We start from the raw sequence: 17,109 nt of genomic DNA, 5'->3' as shown, positions 1-17,109 counted from the left end.
TTGGTTTTTTTGAGACAGGGTTTCTTTGTATAGTCCCGGCTGTCCTGGAACTCACTCTGTAGACCAGACTGACCTTGAACTCAGAAATTCGCCTGCCTCTGCCTCCCAGAGTGCTGGGATTATAGGCATGCGCCACCACCGCCTGGCTATGAAGAGCTAACTGGTGTTGGCTGCTCCAGGCAATGGGATGAAGATACAAAAATTGAGAACAAAAGCCAAAAAAAAAAAAAGGAAGAATTTTATTTCTCTCATCTGTCATAACGAATTTCAAGCTGTGTTTTTTAAAATAGTCAAATCTACCTACCCCACACTCCAGAAGGGGTCCCAAGAGGTCTGCATGGCTGATTCTGTTTGCCAGCTTCTGGATTCAAAGAAGGCTAGGAAAAAAGGGATATAAATGGTTGATACAAAAAGCTCATTACTTGGGAATTTTTCAAAGTAGCCATCATTATAGAAGCTACCAAATAATTATTAATATCAGATCAAACTAATTTAATAATACATCAAAAATGTAACAATATGTTGAAATAACAGGCACTGTGTTATCTGTATCTTAAATTTTATTTCCTTTGTCATAGGATTCTTATTTATATACATAACATAAACATACAGCTTCCCATCTTTCTGTAGAGTATAGGCCATAGAGGCATAGGCCAGGTGATGGTGGCACAACTTTAAATCCCAGTACTTGGAAGGCAGAGGCAGGCAGATTTATGAGTTTGAGGCCAGCCTGGTCTACAGAGTGAGTTCCAGGACAGTCATGGCTACACAGAGAAACCCTGTCTTGAAAAAAGAAAAAAAGAAAAGAAAAAAGAAAAAGAAAAAGAAAAAGGAGGCATAGAAAGCCACAGACTAAGATTGTGGGTTGTTTTCCTCAGAATCAAGGAAAGTAACGGAGTCAGTGGAACGTATAGTATTCACTGAAGTTCTAAGACTGCATTAGAGTAGAAGAAAGCCACGTTGCAGGACTGTATGAGGAATACAAAGAAATTTAAAAAGCATTTATCCTCATAGGACTATCACAAAGATAAAACTAGTAGGCAAGAAAATATCATAAAAGGTTCTACTATGATAAAAACTCATGAGAGGTGAATGGATAATTCCTGGCAGAGAAATTATAAGTTCCTTTACAGGTGATGACTGAGACTTAGCCCCAAAGACTAATTCCAAAGCTGAAAATGTATGATTATAAGAACCGAAAGCTCAATAATTTCAAGCCAAGTTTAGCTTTGACTTAACTAATTACATAGAGGACAGAAGGGATGCCCAGAGTAGAGACGGTTTTCACAGACTAAAGGAAAAGGCTATCTTCTTTCCTTTCCCTCCAGTGAGGCACTGACATGAAGGGCACATACATGCCAGACAAACACTTATCACAGAAGAACATACTCAGGACTCTTTTTTTTTTTTTTTTTAAAGAGTTAGTACGGATTTGACGGATACAGTTCAGCATGGGGGAGGCATAGATATGTGTGTATCTCTGTGAATTCCAGGAAAGTCAGAGCTATCCAGTCAAACTCCATCTCAAACAATTAGATTTTAAAGTCACTTTTACTTGTGTGGCTCTAAGGATGCTTCACCACAGAGCCATACCTCTGGTCTCTGGCGTGTGTTCTTAAACAGCAACTCTTCCCACTCATGCAGCAGCCCCAATCTCATCTCACTAAATTTCAAGAATTTCTTCTTTTTAAAAATTAATTAATTTATTTTATGTATGTGAGTACACTGTAGCTGTCTTCACACTCCAGAAGAGGGCATCAAATCCCATTACAGATGGTTGTGAGCCACCATGTGGTTGCTGGGGATTGAACTCAGGACCTCTGCAAGAGCAGCCAGTGCTCGTAACTGCTGAACCATCTCCCCACTGTTTTAATTTCTAAATGATGTATTTGTGTATTTGCACCTAAGTGCAAGTTATCTGAAGAGGCCAGAAGATGACATTAAATCCTTTGGATTTGGAGTAAATGAGGGTTGTGAACCACCCAAAGTGGTGCTGCCAACCAAATGTGAGCTCTCTGCAAGAGCACTAAGCATTTTTCAATCTCTGAACCATCTATCTAGCAACTTGAGTTTTTAAAAACACATTTTCAAAATGACATAAACAACTGGGCTGGAAAAATGGGTCAGTAGTGAAAGTCTGATATGCAAGCATGATGAGCCAAGTAAAATTCCAGTATCCCAAGGCAGTAGAAAGAACTAAAAGTTGTCCTCTGATCTCTACCTACTGGCTAAGCCATACACATGGATACACACCTACACACACACCTACACACACACACACACATACACACACACACACCTACACACACACCAATCAAACCCACAAAAATAAATAAGCAGATAATAGGCAAAGTTCTTCTGTCATTCATTAAAACAAGTATATAACTTATTAAACTGGGTACACTTTGTAAACCATTATAGTTAGCTTTAAGTGACTTTAGATAACCTTTTTGATCTTTTTGTTATGTTTCACTGAGACAGGGTTTTCTCTTGTAGCCCTGGCTGTCTTGGAACTCACAATGTACACCAAGCTGACCTCAAGTTCAAGAGATCCACTTGTCTCTGCCTCCCAAGTGCTAAGATCAAAGGTATGCACCACGATGCCCAATTTTGATCTTTATTTATTTTTTTAAAGAGCTATTTTTCTTATGTTTATGCGTATGTGCCTGTGGAGGACAGATGGCTTAGACCCTGCTGGAGCTGGACTTTCAGGAGGCTGTGAACCATCTGATGGGGATAGAAACTGAACTCAAGTCCTCTGCAAGAGCAGCACCTGCTCTTGACTGCTCAGCATCTTTCTCCATCCCTCCTGTTACATTATTTTGTAAGCTAGTGCCTATGTCTGTGTGAAAGAACATGTGTGACTCAGTGAATGTGTAGGTCAGGAGACAACTTTTAGGATTACGTCTGTCATTTGACATGGGTCTAAGTAACTGAATTTGGGTAATCTAGTTTGGTGGCAGACAACTTAATTTATGGAATCCATTCATTGGTCCATGAATCTTTTTGATAGAGCCCTAGCAGTCTTTAAATATTTCCTATGTAAAATGGGGGGAAAAAAAGCAAAAAACTTCATTTTATAAATATCTTGTTCAGAAATGTATTTTAATACTACAATCTAGGTACTAGGTTGTTCATTAATTCGGGGATCAACTTCTATTTTTAGGTTGTTATAGCACTACCCCAATTTAAAGACAAATATTTAATAATGTATTGAAATATCCACTCCAGCTAAAGTTGGTTTCAAGTTTGGGTTTTTGTGTTTTATATTAATGGGTGTTTTGCCTGCATACATGTCAGTGTACAACATGTATGCCTAGTATATGTGAAGGCCAGAAAAAAGTGCTGAATTTCCACACTAGAGTCGCAAATGATTGTCAGCCATGAGATGAATACTGGAAACTGAATTGTGTCCTCTGCAATAGCTGCCAGCATTCCTAATCATGGAGCCTTCTCTCCTGCCCAGACTTGAAGGTCAGTAAGTAGGCTTAAATCCTCTGGGAGGAGGATCCTCTCTACCTACTTCATCCTATGTATGATACACATAAGAGTCTGAAAATAGCAATGCTAGTATTTTAAAAAACTAAAACAATAGTACTTTGAGATGTGTTTTCCTTATTTTCTTATCAGAAGTAATTATATAATACCTCCATTTTAGCGACTATTATATCAATTATTATATGCTGTACTGTCTTTGTTTTGTTTTGTTTTTTCGAGACAGGATTTCTCTGTGTAGCCCTGGCTGTCCTGGAACTCACTTTGTAGACCAGGCTGGCCTTGAACTCAGAAATCAGCCTGCCTCTGCCTCCCAAGTACTGGGATTACAGATATGTGCCACCACTGCCCAGCTGTACCATCTTTGTCAGTGTACACCCACCCACACCCCCATACCCATCAAGGACCCTGTAGATGCTAGACAAGAACTCTGCCTTTAATCTAAGCACTCCTAGCTCCTGATTACATTAAGTAACCTGCTGGAACCAGGAAGAGAGCTTGATATATATGATACGAATGATATATATATGAACACTGTCACTGAGTTGTTTTCACAGATACTTGTTGGGGCACACCATGTGAAGGTGTCTCTGTATATTCAATTGTTAATTCTGTACTAGCAGAGAACTAATGGTCTCATATTTTGTAAATATTCATTCTTCCTCACCTGGCTAAGGCAATCTAGAATTGTACCTGATTGGTTTTAATAAAGAACTGATAGCCAATAGCTGTGCAGGTACTGGAAGGCAGAATAGACTCTAGAGGAAGTGGATACAGAGTTGGATGGAGAGACCTGGAACTCAGGTGAAGGTGGAAGAACTAACTATAAATTTGTACTGAGGCCTGGCGGATTATTGCACGCATGCCCCCACACATATATAGTGTGTGCACTCACAGGCTCAGATATTATAAATAATATTCATTCATGCATTCAATGTATGAGTACACCATTGTTCTCTTCAGACACACCAGAAGAGGATATCACATCCCTTTACAGATGGTTGTGAGTCACCATGTGGTTGCTAGGATTTGAACTCAGGACCTCTAGAAGTGCAATTGGTGCTCTTAGCTGCTGAGCCATCTCTCTCCAGCCCTATAAATATTTTTTAAAGGATGCTCTTGGGATCAGCAAGATGGCTCAGTAGGTAAGGGTCCCTAACATCAAACCTAATATAACTTATTTTAATTCCCAGGATCCCCATGATGTAAAGAAAAAAACAACTCCAGTTATCCTCTGATCTCAACACATGTACATGCCATAGATGCATTCACACCTACACATTTAAAAGTTTCATACTTACAAAGTCTTCCTCTTCAAACTGCAACTTTTCTACTTTATCCTCTTTTTTTTCTTCCCTAATCTCAGTTGGTGTTTTTTCTTGAAAGGCACAGCCTTTCCGGGAATGGAAGCTTCCATTCCAGTGTCGGTGGCTTCCTGTACTACCTCCGCTACGTTGGCTCAGACCATCATGACCACGGGAAGAGCCATGCCAACCAGACAGATTCCCTGTGTTTCCAGCATATGTTCCCTTAGAGACACCAGAGTCAACAGAATCATGGCGGAATAGGGAGGGTTGGTGCCAAGAATCTAAAATAACAAGAAAAAGGTGTTAGTTGTCTGTTTCTTATCAATTGAGAAATAACTGATGCTTCCTGATCTGGTCAAAGTTATTTCCAAAAGGGCTTTAGGAAACATTTTTTTTAAAAAGATTTATTTATTTTATTCATTTTTATCTATTTTTTTTATTTTTTGGATTTGGTTTTTTCGAGACAGGGTTTCTCTGTACAGCCTTGAATGTCCTGAAACTCACTTGGTAGACCAGGCTGGCCTCGAACTCAGAAATCCACCAGTTTCTGCCTCCCAGAGTGCTGGGATTACAGGCGTGTGCCTCCACCGCCCAGCTTATTTATTATCATATGTAAGTACACTGTAGCTGTCTTCAGACACACTAGAAGAGGGCGTCAGATCTCATTATGGATGGTTGCAAGCCACAATGTGGTTGCTGGGATTTGAACTCGGGACCTTTGGAAGAGCAGTCAGTGCTCTTACCTGCTGAGTCATCTCTCCAGCCCTTTAGGAAACATTTTAAATGAGAAATTGACACAAAGAAACCAATAAACGCACCATTCGTTGTGAGGCAATTCTCCCAGCTTTCTGGTGCTAGATAGAGCCCCTACTGAGAGAAAGTGCATGTACTCCTGAGCTAAATCACCAGCCTTTCTAAATTAGTTCTTCAACTGAAAAGATGATTCATAGAAACAGGTAAAGAAACTAGGTAATGACTATTTCTGGGCTATTGGCATACATCTAGCCTGAGTTTATTGTAATTAGCAGTTCATTGTTGTTTTTATTTTGGTCTGAGACCTGGGGCCACTATTTAGCCTTATCTGTCTTGGAAATAGGTATAGTAGACTAGCCTAAAACTCTCAGATATACTTGCCTGGCTTCTGAGTACTGGGATTAAGTTTTCATACCAAGCCTGGCCCTAGGCAGTAGTTTAAATATATGGTCACAACAGTTGGATATAACTTACCCCCTGTAGTTCGTAGAGGTCCATTGTTAAAAAAGCCATCAGAAGAATTATGTCGACGACGGCTTATTCCAAATCTACCTTCTCCACGGGATAGGTGCTCTCCGTGTTTGTCAAAGGTGGCTGTAGATGACTAACATTATAAAGTGTAGAAAGGCAAAGATTAACTTTCTTTCAGTAGCTTATTGGGTTCTAAATCAGTGGGTCAAAAATAACAGTCTGTTGTGGTAGTACAATCAGTACTAAGAAGACTGAGATATGGGTGCTGGAGAGATGGCTCTTCCGAAGGTCCTGAGTTCAAATACTAGCAACCACATGGTGGCTCATAGACAGCTACAGTGTACTTACATAAAAAAAAAAAAAAAAAAAAAAAAGACTGAGATTTGACTGCCTTGAGTTTGGGGCCAGCTACATGGGGAGACCCTGCCTCAAAACTAAACAAATAAACATGTATTATAGATGTGAACTATCATAACCAGTTTACTACAATTTTTGTCTTCTGAGTCAGGGTCTTATACTGTAACCCAGAACTACCTATATAATCCAGGTTTGCATCACATGTTTATATGTACTGTGTGAACATATGTCTCTGTTCTTTCCTGCCTGCCTAAGATGCCTTCTGATTGGTTAAAATAAAAAGCCTATAGCAAAAGGTAGAATAGAAGGTGGGACATCCATCAAAGAGAAAGGAACTGGAGGAAAAAAGTCAGAGGTAGGAACACTTGGAGGAAGTTGATGTATGAAACTGAGGAGACACAGAGTACATCGGACTCATTGCAATCTTCCTGCCTTAACTTTAGAGTACTGGAATTAAAGCCAAGATCCACTATTAATGAGTTACCATGGTTTTAAAATGAAACTTCTAAACATTACTTCATATTTGTGCCAATACTGTCATTTTAGTATCAGTCCCATTTACTTATTTATTCATGAGAAAAAAAATTCAGGGAGATTATGTCTTTAAATTTACACAAACAAGAGAAAGAAGCGTTTAAATGATGATAGTTTAATTCTAATATTCCTATTCCATACATTTTTATTCTAAACCTCTTTTCTGGATGCATATGTGAATGGGTATCTGGGCTTGTGTGAGTATAGAGAGGCCTGAGTTGGCATAATACGCATCTTCTGCTTTGCTTTCCCTCTCTACTTTATTTACCAAGACAGGAACTATCACTGAATCTGGAGTTTGCTCACTTAGCTGGTTAAACTTGCTTCAGGGATTCTGTTTCTATTTCTCTAGTATTGGTATTAACACTGGAATTACTGGTGGGCTGCTGAACTTTCCCAGGTTTTAAGTGAAAGTGGGGCAAACTTAGTCATGATTGTGCACCAAGCACTTTACACAGCCTTCTCCCCAGGTTTCTATATATCCTTTACCCGTAAGTGATACCAATGGTTGATTTGTCAGCTTCACTAGAGTATGGGATGTCTAAAAATGCATATCGTAAATATGATCATGAGGGTCAGTGAACTGAGGTGCAAAGACTCTACCTAAATGTTTCAGAAAGTATGTACATAAACGTGAGGAGAAGGCACAAGCAAAGCACTCAGTGCTCAGCATTCAGCCTTTCTTGAACAGGGACGTTTTGGGATTTTTTTTGCCCTGACAACAGAAAAACCAAGATCACACATTTCCCTAGCCTAAAAATACAGACTTGCACCAGTCCTTTTTCAAAGACCTTCAGGGGCATTTGCACATCTGTGTATATACACCTTTAGAAAAATAGAGACACTGGCATTAAGGTACATATTAATGTTAACTGAATAAGTATTCATACACCTTTTTCTTAAAAGACATTTTTAGATTTATTTATTTTACATGTATAAGTGTCTTGCCTGAATGTTATGTATCTATGTGTACCACATGCATGCCTGGTGCCCAAAACAATCGAAGAGGGAGTCTGATCCGGTGGAACTGAAGTTATGGTTCTGAGCCACCCTGTGGATTCTGGATGTCAAACCTGTGTTCTCTACAACAGCACAAAATGATCTTAACTGTCCTTGCCATCTCTCCAGCCCCAAATATTCATATGCTCTTAAGAGAATGGGAAGTCTATGAATATGTTTGAAATCCCAAGAAAAAGTAGGATATATATGAAAAACAAAATACAACTCTCTTTCCTCAAAATAACCAAAACAAGAACAGCAACACAGTCAGAAACACAAAACAGAAGCCATCCGCAAGACAGGATGAAGAGAACTGGTATGTCTGGGCAGTTACACAGGAATGAGGACGGTACCTTCGCTGACTGTGGTGTGGAGAAATTTAGCCAAGCAGGAACAAAGTCATGCTGCGCCATTTAGGTCCAGTGTCTTTTTAGCAGGATGAGGCATCCAACCTCATGGCCAGGATCTAAACAAGAACACAAATAACTCCTGACAAACTGATAAGACAATCAGTGTGTAAAGGAGTTTGTGATTCATCTACAGTTCTCCTTTACAAATGATTTAAACCCTAAAAACTCTCCACAGACTACTTGTCAAGATTCCAAATCGCAGGACTTCTAAATAACACAAAAAATGACAGAAATAAAGAATGTTACAGGAAGGAAGCAAATGCATTTTTGAATTTTTGCCTAAAATAACAAAACAAAAACACCTAACATAGATACAGATAGAACAGTGGTTCTTAACTTGTGGGACAAGACCCCATTTGTGGTCAAGAGATACTTTTACAGGGGCCTCATCAGGTATTTATAATTCATAACACCAGCAAAATTATAGTTATAAAAAGAATTTTATGATTGGCAGTTACCACAGAGGAGGAACCGTATTAAAGCGATGAAGAATTACAAAGGTTACCGATATAATAAGGGTCAATCAAAGCACTAAGTAGGTCACTGGTCAGAACCTCTCAAGAGCTTTTCCATTTACCTTAGGAATATTTTCTCACATATCAACTTTCCTTTTTGGTTTTGGTTTTCCTGAGATTCACTGGTGTACCTGAATTACTGATATTCTCTGAAAATTAAATACTTCACAGTACAACAAAATGTATTTTTTCCATGCCACATAACCCATGTATGTTTTCTCCACAAGATAAGACACATGAATGATATTTACCCTCAGAGTGTCACCTCTGTGGTCCTGTATCCAACGTTGCCACCTATATCGTCCACGAGGTTCTCTGATAGAAAGGGTGCTGAAATAGCCTGGCCAGCAGCACACCTTCTGGTGAAGCACACAGAAGCCTGGCTCTGTGGGGCCCACCCTCTCAATCCTCTCAGTTGCGCATCCTGAATACCTAGTTCCCAACACTTTTCCAAAGGGGGGAGGGGGAGGGGAAGGGGGAAGGGGAACATAGAAAGTTATTTGTTACATTTAAAAAAGGGGGGAAAGGGGGGAAGCTATGTCTATGTTCACCTCATTCAACTTCCTTGAGTAATGGCACTGTAATGTTGCTTAAATAGGCAAAACATGGACATCTGCACAGCGAGTGCAAACACGGTTCATAACCAGGTCATGGCTACCAAGACAAGTGGTCTCGGGTGTGGGTAAGAAATGACATCAAGACCACAGGTCAAAACTGTAATAGTAAAGCACTGTAAGAGAGCTTCTGCACAATCAATTCCAGTGGCAAGATATCCACAACAAAAGCTTTTAAAACTCAAATCTCATTATCGTACCCAACTGCTTAAAGCAGTGTGCAGATATATATGCTTTTATCAGTTTTAACCTTCAAAATCTAAAGATATAATAAGTCTTGTTTTGTTTTTTGAAAAAAATGAATCCAACAGAAACTTGATATAGTTTTCCTGTCACAGAATAGCAGCTTTCAAGGCAAATTTCTTGGTATAAAGCTCCGAAATATATATCCTATTTCTTTGGTCTTTGCTATTTATACATTCAAAGCAAAATTATAAGTAGAAAAGATAAGGGTCAAGGAGAAAAGAGAATTCAAAAATGAGGTTTTCTTCTTATTAATTTTCTGTATTTCACTTGTTCTCTTCCTTCCCAAAAACTGAACTGAGCTTCCAGAAGTGATATGAAGAATCTTCTATTGCTTTATTGAAGAAATCACTTTCTAATTTGGGTCCATCTCCATCATTACGCAAACATTAAAAAGGCCACTTGAGTCTGCCAATCTCTGAGGGAAAAAAATAAAACAAAACACATAATTAGAAGAGGCAAAATCAGTCCACCTAACTGCTAGTGAATATGAATCAAAGCAAGACCTTGAGAGTAAATTCCTTAAATTCAATTTAAATATTAATTTAATTTGCCACTGCCTACAATAACATGCCTACAAGTCTTTTTGTTATATAGACAAGAAAATTACTATGCTTCCCACATTGTCCCTTCTAAGTAGCTCAGACTACAGGCATATTATACCACACCTAACCTTTTTAAGTCCTTTAAAGCTTTTAAAAATCTCACTTGCTGGGCGGCGGTGGAGCATACCTTTAATCCCAGCACTTGGGAGGCAGAGGCAGGCCTGGTCTACAGAGTGAGTTCCAAGACAGCCAAGGCTACACAGAGAAACCCTGTCTCGAAAAATCCAAAAAACAAAACAAAACAAAATAACCCACACCCCCACACACACAACAATCTCACTAGACCATAGATTTAAAAACAAAACAAACAAACCTGTGGCCTCATTTATTTATACTGTACATATTTTAGATAATTATCAGTTTAGAGACAAATAAAGCTCTGATCTAACTTGATATGAACTAAGAAGACTCAAATGTTTCTTTGCCAATTACCAGCCTTCTTCCAGGAGTTACTTTCTGATAAGTTTGGGCAGGTTCTGTTCTGCTGACAAATCCTAAGCATCACTGTGTTAAGTTCCTAGACTACAAAGTACCAAGTTCATGACAGCAGACATACAGTGAGGAAACACCTCTGCCTCCCAGGTGCTGGGAACAAAGGTGAGCGTCAACACAGCCCAGCAATCTAGTTTTTATTTTATTTTTTTTAAAATCAAGACTGTTTGTAAGACAAGATTTGGGGAAAACCATACTGTTCCATAGTATTCCAGACCAGCCTGGGCAACACAGTAAGACCCAGACCAAAAAATTTTAATTTTTAAAAATTCTTAATTATATGCATATGAGTTTGGAAGTAAGATACTTGGATCTCCCAGAACTGAAGTTTTGTCCTTTATAAAGAGCTCTTAACCACTGAGCCATCATTGCTCCTCCCTGGAACAATAAACCAAAGTAATTCTTTCTTTTGTAAGTAGCTTCTTTTTTTTGTTTGTTTTTTGTTTGTTTTGTTTTTCAAGACAGGACAGTATAGCCCTGGCTGTCCTGGAACTCACCAGGCTGGCCTTGAACTCAGAAATCCACCTGCCTCGGCCTCCCAAGGGCTGGGATTAAAGGTATGCACCACCACTGCCCGGTGGCAAGTTACTTCTGTAGCAACAAAAAAGTAACTGATATAGGGAGGAAGGAGAGAAGGAGAAGATAATGGGGAAACAATACTGTATGCCTTCTCTTATATGAGGAATCTACATTTAAACATGGAGGATATAAAAAGAGGATTATTTGGGAGGGGAAGAATGGTAGGAAAGGGTAAAAGAGGGTGATAACGCTAAATATAACCAAAGTACAACGATAATGTAAGAATGTCAGCATAAAAACCATATTTTGTGTGCTTTTAAAAAAATAACTTAGGCCAGGCCGTGGTGGTGCACGCCTGTGATCCCAGCCCTTGGGATGCAGAGGCAGGCAGATTTCTGAGTTTGAGGCTAGCCTGGTCTACAGAGTGAGTTCCAGGACAGCCAGGGGCTTACACAGAGAAACCCTGTCTTGAAAAACCAAAATAAAATAAAATAAAATAAAATAAAATAAAATAAAATAAAATAAAATAAAATAACCTGCCAGAAGTGGTAGAGCACGCATTTAATCCTAGTACTCAGGAGGCAGAGGTGGGAGAATCTCTGTGAGCTCCAAGACAGCCAAGGCCAGAGACCCTGTCTCAAAAAAGCTATCATAAATAGAAGTAATAAAACTGGGGCCAAAGAGATGGGTAGTTACTAGCCCTGGTTGCCCTTCCAGAGGACTTGGGTTCAATTCCCAGCACCCACATGGCAGTTGATCTGACACCCTCTTCCCGACATACCTGCAGGTAAACTACCAATGCACATAAAATAAAAGTAAGTAAATTCTTTAAAAACAAATTAGCCAGGTGGTGGTGGCACACGCCTGTAATCCCAGCACTCTGGGAGGCAGAGGCAGGCAGATTTCTGAGCTCGAGGCCAGCCTGGTCTACAAAGTGAGTTCCAGGACAGCCAGGGTTATACAGAGAAATCCTGTTTTGAAAAAAAACAAAATCCAGAAAACCAGAAAAAAAAAAATAAACATACTAGAGAAAGCAAATTCTACAAATCAAGGCCCTTAGCAAAAACAAAACAAAAAGAAACCAAATTTAGGTAACTTAACTAGGAAAGGAGTTTATCAAACACCACTAGAATTCAAAGAATTGGTAGACTTTGATTTGGCAAATATATAAAACAATAACAGAAACTAAGCAGTTAAAACCAATGCCATAATCACAACACAGGAAGAGCTGGCTTAAGAAACTTCTCAGCTAGCAATGCAGCAACTGCCAAAGGAACGAATTCTCAACTGTCTTCATTTCTTTGTCGCTCACTGGCACAGCTTGGGTATGCATATTCATGTTCACAGCCTCTTCAGCATTCTCTCCCAATAAGTTAATAAAATGCCACTATAAAGGGGGCTAAAACATACTATGGGCTGGTGAGATGGTTCAGATGTCTGATACCAAACCTGTTTAAGTGACTATGATCCCAGAACCCAAAAAATAACAAATGAAAATGGATTCCTGACCTACATACACACACACACAAAATGTAAAAAATATTTAAAAAAAAAAAGCAATAAAGGTCATCTTAAAGATTAATTAGTAGACTAATAAAAAAAATCAAAATTTCCTGAAAATTTCAGAAAGTAATAAATACTAACATTTGCAACCTTTCTCAGTCTTCTAATGCTCTATTACACTTTTTTTTTTTTTTTTTTTTTTTTTTTGGAGACAGGGTTTCTCTGTGTAGCCCTGGCTGTCCTGGAACTCACTCTGTAGACCAGGCTGGCCTCGAACTCAGAAATCCGCCTGCCTTTGCCTCCTAAGCTCTGTTACACTCAAAGGACACAAATGTTTAATGCAAGCAAACCTAAATACTATCAAACAACTAAAAACTAAATCTAAAATCAAAAAAGTTCCAAATGAATTATTAAAATAAGAGATAAGATAAATTCTACCAGAACACAGAATATAAAACAGAGAAGCATACTTATTATTAGATGCAATCTGAGCATTACTGATGGCTTTTAAGATTCAGACCATTAAGGGATATTATATTTAGGCAGGATCATGAAACATGGTTTTTGTTGATGGTAATTGCTTTTCTTTAAAATTACTTTATGTGTATGAGTGTTTGTATTTATGTGCATCATGTGCTTGTGTGCTATACATTCAGGTCAGAATTGGGTATCAGATCCCTAGAACTAGAACTGCAAACAGCTGTGATCCACCACGTGGCTGTTGGGAAACAAACCTGGGTCCTCTGCAAAAGCAACAACTGTTCTTCACTGCCAAGCCCCAGTCCTGTTTGCTTTTTAGTCCAGGCTAGCATTCAACTATGAATGAGGCAGAGGATGACTGTGAACAGGGTCCTTCTGCCTCCTCACCCCAGAGCTAGGGTTACAGGAGTGAGTTACCTACCATGCTTATGTTTATGAAATTTTAAGATTATTCACTTTTCTTTATATAATACTGGAAAATTAAGTCAGGATCAAGAATTCTATGTTAAGCCAGGCGGTTGGTGGCGCACGCCTGTAATCCCAGCACTCTGGGAGGCAGAGGCAGGCGGATTTCTGAGTTCGAGGCCAGCCTGGTCTACAAAGTGAGCTCCAGAACAGCCAGGGCTACACAGAGAAACTCTGTCTCGAAAAGACCAAATCCAAAAAACACCATTAAAAAAAAAAAAAAAAAAAAAGTTTAAGTCAAAGGTAAAGTATAGCCAATCTTAAACTTTATGTTCAATATTTTTTTTCAGTCCAGTGATTTGGCCTTAATAACAACGCTAGTTGGTTGTTCACAGAAAAGGAAGATGAACTTAATGAGGATTTTAAAATCAATTTAAGAAAGACTATTAGGCTAATGGTGTGCAACTCATTGGTAGTATGTCAAGTACAAAGCCTTGGGCCAGATCCCCAGAACCAGCACCAAGTTCCATCATCCTACCTTCCCTCAAAAAGGAAACTATAGCTATGCTGTTATCCTGTATTTTTATAAGTCGTTGGCAAACTACAAGTTTTTGTTGTTGTTGTTTTGTGGAAATAACTGCTTTATGGTCTACCAGACATTCCCAGCTACCAGTACATGGAAACCTGTGCTAACAGTACTCCTCCAGTGCCGGTTTTGCTGAAAAATTTGTTTGCCAAACAAACCAGTTATGGGCTGATGATTGCTTTGGTAGAGGAATATAAAGTAATAGTTGCCTTCTTAGAACTTTTAGTGTTTTTGAAATAACCTATAAAATTCAATTCCTTTTATATTAGGTAGTGAATGAATGCTACAATTAAAGTATACCTGTGGACAGAATAAGTTCAGCTTCTCTTATAAAACCATTGTTTTTGGTATTTTGACTGTGGGTAGTTTTGTTTGAGACAGAGTGCAGTAGCAAACAGAAATCACTGGGTTTGATTTAAAAGTCACAGGCGGGGGCGGTGGTGGCTCACGCCTGTAATTCCAGCACTCTGGGCGGCAGAGGCAGGTGGATTTCTGAGTTGGAGGCCAGCCTGGTCTACAGAGTGAGTTCCAGGACAGCCAGAGCTATACAGAGAAACCCTGGGGTGGGGGTGGGGAGTGGGAAGGTGAACAGACCACTTGTAATGTGTGTGTTCCTATGCATGCAGGTGAACATGGGCCTTCGCACACTGGAGGTAAGAGAGACATTTCCTGTGTCAGTCTGAGACTGAGACAGGGCCTCACTTGTTGCTGCATGTGCCAGGTTAGGTCCATGTGCTTCCAGGGATTCTCCTGTCTCCGCCTCCAAAGGAAATCTAGAGAGAGAAACCTAAGTCCTAAAGCTTATGAGACAAGTACTTTATGCCCCAGCCATCTCCCTGGTTCAAATTTGCCTTTCTTTTCTATCACACAGCATGACTGTGGAGGTCAAAGGGCAATTTATTGGAGTCAATTCTTTTCTAACAACCATGTGGATCTCAGGGATCAAGCTCAGATCCTCTCAGGCTTGGCAGCAAATAACTTTACCTAACTTTCCTGCCCTAAATTTTGCCTTTTCTATATAAACCATTTTTGTTAGGATGCCTTAAAATGGCTCATGCCCCTTAATGATACAACAGTTTAACTTTAATGTTTAAAAGCAGTGAGGACTGGGAGTAGAGTAGGACAGTTCAACCTCCATCACTGAAAAACAAAACAAAAAAATCAACTAAGGTCGATGTGGCACAGGCCTTTAACTTAAAGCACTAAGGATGCAACCATATCTACAAAGTAAATTACAGGCCAATATAGCTACAGAGTGAAACCAGGTCTCAAAACAAAACACAACAGAACAGAACTCTCAACCAACCACATAAGAACAAAAATACATGCAGACAGCACTGCAGTTAAAGGCAGCAGTCAAGCACTGTAACAGTATACTCAGGTTTGTCTACTAGTCACGTGATTCTCACCTTCATTTTTCTCAGCTACAAAGTAAGGGGGGAAAAACATCTGCTTAGCAAAGCATGATGTCACATACATAGGCAATCAAAGCTACCTAAAATGTCGCAAAGCAGGAGGTTCACAGCTCAAGGCCTGTCATGACAATGTAGTGAGACCTGGTCTTAAATAACAACACTAAAGATACAATTAGGAGTAAGAGGGTTGGCTTAACATCCAGGAAGTGTTCAGTGCAATCAATTCCCAGTACCAGAAAAGTAAAAAACAACCCCATAATATGGATTCAAAACATTATTAAGTTAATAAATGAAAAGTACTTTGAGCTAGACATGGAAGCACACACCTTTGATATAGCCCCTGGGAGGCAGTAGCAAGCAGATCTCTGAATTCGAGGCCAGCCTGGTCTACATAGTGAGTTTCTGGGTAGACAGAGCTTGTCTCGAAGAGGGGGAAAAGCGTTTTGGACAAATGTAGAGAATCTCTCATAAACATCACCTGTCAATAAAAAAGCTGATGGCCAATAAGATGAGGCAGGAAACAGGAGGTGGGACATAGGCAAGAAGAGAGGATTCTGGGAAATAATGAGATAAGATGGGAAAAACAGTGACTGACAACCAGCAGGTAGATGAACATAGAGAGTAGAGAAATGCTAAGGAGACAAGATGGAAGAAGAGGGCTGAGACTGAAGGAGAGGTAACTAACCACATGGAAGACACAGAATAGTTTAAATGGCTAAATAAGTTACAAGATAGTCAGGAAATGAGCCAAAGCTTATGGCCTAGGCATTCATTAGTAAATATTTAGTGTTACAGTCTTCCCTCTGAGAGCAGGGTTGGGAAAGAACTGATAAATTTTTACAAACAGTCTCTTCCTAGCACATTAGTCTTAAACTTTAAGATTAAGATTTGCTGTCTTCTGAAAGAAGATTGAGAACTGTTTAAATGAGTATTTTAAAAATTCTAGCCAGGAGGTGGTGGCGCACACCTGTAATCCCAGCACTCTGGGAGGCAGAGGCAGGCGGATTTCTGAGTTCGAGGCCAGCTTGATCTACAAAGTGAGTTCCAGGACAGCCAGGGTTATACAGAGAAACCCTGTCTCAAAGAAACCAAATCCAAAAAACCAAAACCAACCAACCAAACAAACAAACAAACCAAACCAAACAAAAAAACCCCCTCTATTATAGGGCTGGAGAGATGGCTCAGCGGTTAAGAGGGTTAAGAGCACTGACTGCTCTTTCAGAGACTTTGAGTTCAATTTCCAGCAACCACAGGGTGCCTCACGATCATATGTAATGGGATTCAATGCCCTTTTTCTGGTGTGTCTGAAGAGAGCAACAATGTACTCACATTTTATTTAGATATTATATATATTTATATATTCTATATAAGTATATATATAAATAAAAATAGAGCAGGGCAGTGGT

General features: G+C 39.4%; 1 protein-coding gene across 6 annotated transcripts in view; it reads right to left on the bottom strand.

Annotated features, from left to right (window-relative positions):
• The window catches only part of Gpbp1l1 (GC-rich promoter binding protein 1 like 1), a 34,199-nt gene that overhangs the window by 13,213 nt on the left and 3,877 nt on the right, over positions 1–17,109 (bottom strand). For all 6 annotated transcript variants that reach the window (XM_052177072.1, XM_052177073.1, XM_052177071.1 and 3 more), the window contains exons 2-6: positions 9,093–10,116; positions 8,270–8,382; positions 6,030–6,159; positions 4,797–5,083; positions 305–377 (exon numbers count right to left, since the gene is read on the bottom strand). In XM_052177072.1, the coding sequence (XP_052033032.1) occupies positions 305–377; positions 4,797–5,083; positions 6,030–6,159; positions 8,270–8,329 (550 nt within the window). In that variant the 5' untranslated portion in view covers positions 8,330–8,382; positions 9,093–10,116. The remainder of the gene's footprint in view (positions 1–304; positions 378–4,796; positions 5,084–6,029; positions 6,160–8,269; positions 8,383–9,092; positions 10,117–17,109) is intronic.

The sequence above is a fragment of the Apodemus sylvaticus genome, chromosome 3 (assembly GCF_947179515.1).
Source record: "Apodemus sylvaticus chromosome 3, mApoSyl1.1, whole genome shotgun sequence".
In the NCBI taxonomy this organism is placed as follows: Eukaryota; Metazoa; Chordata; class Mammalia; order Rodentia; family Muridae; genus Apodemus; species Apodemus sylvaticus.
The sequence above is the reverse complement of the archived record's forward strand: the minus strand, read 5'-3'. Positions and strand labels throughout refer to the sequence as shown.